Source organism: Pteropus alecto, unplaced genomic scaffold (genome assembly GCF_000325575.1).
Source record: "Pteropus alecto unplaced genomic scaffold, ASM32557v1 scaffold177, whole genome shotgun sequence".
Taxonomy (NCBI): domain Eukaryota; kingdom Metazoa; phylum Chordata; class Mammalia; order Chiroptera; family Pteropodidae; genus Pteropus; species Pteropus alecto.
Genome location: NW_006442207.1, coordinates 11826339 through 11832179, shown reverse-complemented (window position 1 = coordinate 11832179; position 5841 = coordinate 11826339). Strand labels below are relative to the sequence as shown.

The 5841-nt window shown below is 56.2% G+C and overlaps 1 protein-coding gene across 1 annotated transcript in view; it reads right to left on the bottom strand.

Moving 5' to 3' along the window:
- SH3PXD2A (SH3 and PX domains 2A) overlaps positions 1–5841 on the bottom strand; it is a 214242-nt gene that overhangs the window by 13257 nt on the left and 195144 nt on the right. Inside the window, 1 exon segment of the mRNA XM_025039155.1 lies at positions 425–542. Coding sequence (XP_024894923.1) covers positions 425–542 — 118 coding nt within the window.

The following is a 5841-nucleotide window of genomic DNA, read 5'->3' as shown; positions in this document are numbered from 1 at the left end:
GGGCAGCAGGGGTGGCCTGCTGAGACCTCAGTAAGGCTTGTGGATGCCAGTGCTCCAGGAGGCCTGAGCTGCAGAGCCTACCAGGCGGCCAAGGCCGGACGCAGAAAACCAAATTCAGATGGGCTGGGCCCTCTTGGCAGTTGCATGGAAAGGGATTGCACCACTGCCTGCAAGCTGAGCCAGGGCCCCTGTGCCCCACTGGCTGCAGCTCAGGCTCTGCCTTATGTTTCCCAGGAGAGAATCTGCAAGAGGAGCAACCTCTGCTCGAGCCGTTCAGCTGTGCATACTCGGCATAGCCAAGCCTGGATCGTGAGTGCAAAGCTGCTGTCAGTATCTATCTGCCAGAGCTGATGTCCATGGCCATTCTGCAGTATCTACCTGCTCTGCTGCCCAGGGCATCTCGCTCCTCTGCTGGGACTCCTACCTGATGTACCACCAGCCCTCCAAATTCTTCCGGATCACCTCCACGGTGACGCCCTTCTCAAAGCCAATCTCGTCCTTGCTTTGGCTGGTATAAGGCTGCACAGTGATATACTTCTCCTCTGTGGGTGGCAGGCAAACAAAAAAGCACAATTATTTGAGGTCGGGATACGGGTCCTCCTTTCCGTTTCTTACTCTTCCCCTGGCCCGGCCTTGCTTAGCTGGTTGCCAAGGTGCACTGGGTCAGCCTCTGGCTTTTCCAGGGAAGGGAAGGGACCAGACTTCACTGCTGCTCCCAGTGTGAGCCAAAGCCAGCCGGGGCCTCAGATGGCCTGGCAAAGCCCTGGGCAACACAGAGGCTCTCCCAGACTTCCAGTGCTGAGGGAGGGTTAGGAAAAAGCTGCCCAGGCCTCATGGGGCCTGCATAGGGAAGTCTGGGACCAACCTTGGGTACCCCCGAAAGCCCTGCGGCCCCGTGGCACGCCTTCTCCCTCCCTGAATGTGCCACACTTCTACCTGTGTCCCAGACTTGCTCTCCTAGCCCTTCTCCACCTCAGCTCCTTAGATCCTGTCTGATCTCCCGACGGGCTCACCTGACCACTAATACGATCACCTGATCATGTAATTTCTCTAGGAGGATTCCGGGGAACACCCGTTCTATGGGAGTGGTTATGTGTGTCTTAAGATAAGGATCCCATGCCGCTGATGGCAGCTCAGTCAGGCAGGACTTCACGGAGCCCTGAGCGAGCCGGCACGCCTGTGCATCTTCTGGAGGACAGCATGCTGAGTTGACCACGCAGTATGGCAGACTCCTCTGGGGATCCCTCTGCTCTGGTCTCACAGTGTGACTGTGGCCTTATTCAAGGTTTCCCAGGCACTGAGAGAGAGGTACCTTGTGGGAGCTCAGGAAAAGCTTGGGGGGGCAGGCATGGGGAGGCTGGGCCACATGGCGTCTTCCCGGTTCCCTTCAGCCGCTCTCCTGGCAGGAGGCCCTGCTGTCTCTACATGGGTCCTTGCTCTGGCTTCCAGGGAGGTGCTTCTTCTATGCCTGCTGGGGTCCAGCTCTGCCTGTCCCCAGGAAGCCCCTGACGGCTAGACCCACAGCTGGCCAGCTATAGACACCCTGCCTTCTGGGTGGAGAGCCTCCCAGAGGACTACTCAGGCCTCAGGAAGAAGCACATGTCCTCGCCTTCACCCTCTGGGAGGAGGAGGAGTAGAGTATAGGTGGAAAAGAAGTGGACATCTGGCCATGCCCTTTCAGGGGGCACCCTGAACCTATGCTGTCCTCTCTGGCCTGGGGGCTCCCCGGGGGCTGAGACAGTGCCTGGCAAACAGCAGGAGCACCAAAGGGACTGTGGAGTACACAGATGGAGAGGAAGGCGGGTCTGAGCAGGGCCTCTGAGTGGGAGCCTTCGTACGAGCTCGAAATAGCGAGATGCTGGCACAGAATGCAGGTCTCTAAGACGCCTGCCCCCTACCTCCTGGCTCCCAGCTGTGACAGTCACCCCCTGACTCCTCGGCCGGACACTGGCAGGCGGCCTGCCTGAGTCTCTGGCAGCAGTGGGAGAGGCAGGAGCTGCCACCCCCAGCCCCTGCAGCAGGAGGGCCGTCTGTACATTCTTCTCTGGATTATCGGGGTCCTGTCTGCGGCCCTGTGCTGGGCTGCGATAGCAGCTCCCTTTGGGACGGAGGCGGCTGCCCTGCTAGGCTGTGAGGATGGGGCTGATGGGCCGCTGGCCGAACCTGAAAGTTTCCAAAAGGCAAAAGGTGGGTGATGACCTATGGGAGCCTCTTCTCTACTGCAAGCCTTTCTCAGCATTGACTAGCTCCTGGAAGCTTTGAGATTCCAATCCAGCCATGCTGGGGAGAGCTGCCAAGACTGCCTGAGAACCTCTTCCAGCCAGATTCTGACTCGGGCCTTTGAGAAGTTCAGTGTTCTACAGTCCAGCCCTCTACTCTCCTGCCTGCTCCTGGTCCTGCTCCATTTTCCAGTGGGGCACAGTAAATCCTGGCCCCGGTGGTGGCCAGAGGGCAGCCCAGGCCCCAGGGATCTCGAATTCTGAGGTTAGGGTGAGGCAAGGTCTGACTGGGCTCCACATTTTGCCTTTGCTCAGCTGGGCTATTTTTAAAAGCCTGTGGTTCGAGCAGGAAGACATTGTTAACGTTTTCCTAGGCAAAGTTGCTTTTTCAGAGAAAAATTACAGTCCTCCTCTTGGGAAGATCAGAGGAGCCCTGCCCGGCCACATGGCAGAGAACAGGGCCTAGACCGTGTCACGCAGGCTCAGGCTCCAGCACTGCCAGGCCCGCGCAGCGGCCCATGTGACACCCCAGTCTCCATGTCGAGGACAGAGCGCCACAGGCCATGTAATCACCCGCTTTGCCCTGACCTTCTTAGGGCAGGCAGAAAAAAGGATATCAGCTTCACCCAGTAAAGCCGAGCTGCTCCTACAGAAGGTCCTGTTCCTAGTGGCCCTGGGGCTGACGTGAACACAGATGTCTGGGAGTTTATGAGCTCCTAGTAAGATATCTGGCAAGCTCAGAGGCTTGTCCTGCCCTGTAGCTATGTAGAATGTTCCAGGTGATAAAAATCCAGAGCCCTGATTCCAGGCAGGGTGACTCTTCCAACTGGTTTGTCTGAGGGCTTGGTTTTCTGCTGTGGTTGGCTCAGATGGAAGAGGCATGAATTACCTCCATGCGAACATGTTCTACATGGGACTCAGGCCCCCCAACTCACAGGTTTCCCCGAGGGAGAAGCAGAGCTAGCTTCTCCCCAGGACCGGGGCCACGAACCCCACCTGCGGGCGGGTCAGGAGGATGCCGAGACAGATGGAAATGATTCAGGTTGCTTGGGGGTCTCTAGAAGAGAGGACCCTTAGGAATCAGAGTTGAAGGAAGGGGGAGCTGTAAGTTCTGAGGGGCATCTCAGGGCTTCTGAGAAGCACTGAGGCTGTGGTCATTCTGATGTGCCATCAAAGGATGGCAGCAACCTCGCCCCAGGAAGGGCTGGCCAGGCCGCCCACTGGGTGAATGGATGGGTAGCTATGGGGAGGTGGACAGGCCTGTTTTGGTTTGGGAGGCAGGGGCTAGAGAGCCCTGCAGTTTCCAAACCACAGACGCCTCCTCTTTCCAAACACTTTCCCCTCCGTCAGCAGTCTCCCTGGCCCCCCTCCCGGCCCCCACAACTTACCCAACCCCACTGCAAGGGGCCTTCTGATTCCAAAGGCCTGGTTGGCTGAGGGAGCGGGGGAGTGGAGGCTCTGGGGAAGCACTGCTTTCTCTTGTCTAGTTATATATGACCCACTGCCTGCGCCCCCCATCAGCTAGGCTCTTTGCAGCAAAGTTCCTCCTAGCCAACTTTCTGCAAGTTTTTCTTGGCTGCCTGTTTCAACTTAGCCCTGATTTAACTTAGGGCTAAGACTGAGAAATAATGTTGTTAGGTCTCTTATTTGAGAGAGAGAGAGAGAGAGACAGAGAGACAGAGAGACAGAGAGACAGAGAGAGACAGAGAGAGACAGAGAGAGAGAGAGAGAGAGAGAGAGAGAGAGAGACAGAGAGAGAGAGAGAGAGAGAGAAAGTTGTGGGCTTATACTTGCTTCTATATTTGCACACATATGGGTGACCGCAGAGTTATGCGTTTAGTTGGGTATTTGTGCCTACATATATATTACTGTATGTTTGTAATTGTGACTACACTGCCTGTGGATATGTGCCACAGGGGTCATGTATACGAGACTCCAAGAAGCTTTATGTGTACCTATGGTGTTGCTGCAGAGGCGTACATGTGATGTGGCCATAAGCAGTTTGTGTGGACAGCGTACTTGTGACTGTAAATAACATATATGTGGACAGTCTGCACATGGCTGCATGGGCGGAATTACATATGTATATCTGTGACTAGCTGTGTGCACAGCAGGTCCATGGACATACAGCCTTGGGGGTTGGATGGGACAGTGTACTGCAGCCGTGGCTGTGGCCGTCCGGGCTGTGCACGGGTGGTAGTGCTTCGCTGGCTGTGTGTGTCCGTGTGGTTGTGGAGACAGAGTTGTATTTGGGGCTCAGTGTGTGATGATGTTTAGAGCAGATGCTGGAGGGGCTGAGGGAAGGCCAAACCTTCTTCCCTGTTTTTCCAGGCCAGAATTCCACTCTCCTTTGCCGCCGAGGCTTGGGGCTGTGTCCCGGCCTGGTCCCCCAGCAATGCTGCCCCACCCCTTCTAGCTCTAGGGCACCTTTGCTTTATATTCAGCCTATTCTTGCTGCTTTTAGGACTTGGCTCCCTGCTCTGTGCCAGGCCCCAGGGTCCAACTGATGCTCCATCCTCAGGACAAGTTGGGCTCCTCATGGCCAGTGCTGTGATCTTGACATTAAGCCAGCCACGGGTGGTGGCCACCCCAGAGCCCAGGCCTCCTGCTGCCTGGGGCATGGGGACAGATAGCAAATGTGGTCTTGCAGTTGTTCAGGAACAAACTTCAGGGTGGTATGTGAGTCATGGGGCACCCCTGCCATTCCAGAGAGGCCGGTGCTTATGACACACCCTCCCAGCTGTGCCATTACTGCCCAAAGCACACGTGACGTGCCCTTCTTGAGGCAGGAGAAACTGGCCACTCAGGGCCTGAGGGCTCTGGAGATATTTAGGGGTTTGTTCAGAGGTTCCTACCCTCCACGTCCTGAGCTCGTGGATGCTGGAAAGGCCCTGAACCTCCTCCAAATGTCTTGGTTCCCGAACAACCTGTGTGGCAGGCCAGGGGCTTCCCTGGAATCCTCTTGATCAGGCCCCTGGCTGCACCGATACTGCCATCAAAGGGGCCAGGCTGGGTCTGGCTCTTGCTCCCTTTCTAGTTTCCTGGGAGCTGGCTGAAGTCGGTGGATTGTAGGCTGGTCCTTCTTCCTACTGTGTTCCTAAGTAACTGCTGGAACAGCTTTGGCCTGGGGAGCAACCATCTCAGGTAATGAAGGCAATGAAGCGGGGTAAAATATGTAGATGCAGATGTGTGCGTGTGCGAACATGTTCTACATGGGACTCAGGCGTGAGAGAGAGAGAGAGAGAGAGAGAAAGAGAGAGAGAAAGAGAGAGAGAGAGAGAGAGAGAGAGAGAGAGCGCGCGCGTACACACGCGAGTGAGTCCATGAAGAGATTTAGAAACACTCAGTTCTCTTAGTCTGCAATTGCCAGGGCAAATGTTGCCTTTTGTAGGGTCCACCTGTCCCCACAACCGTACCTTAAGCCCCATGACCCCCACCGTTAGGATAATGGTAGAAGACAGTCACCCTCGGTTTCATCCTAATTCCCGAGCAGCCCTGTGCCCGCCTTCCCCCAACCCAGACCCCCAAGTTGCAGTAGGTGAGAGAAAAGTCTGGTCAGTGGATCTGGGTGACGAAGCCACAGGGCAGAGCCTGGAGCGAAGTGTTAGTGAGAGAGTGAGTG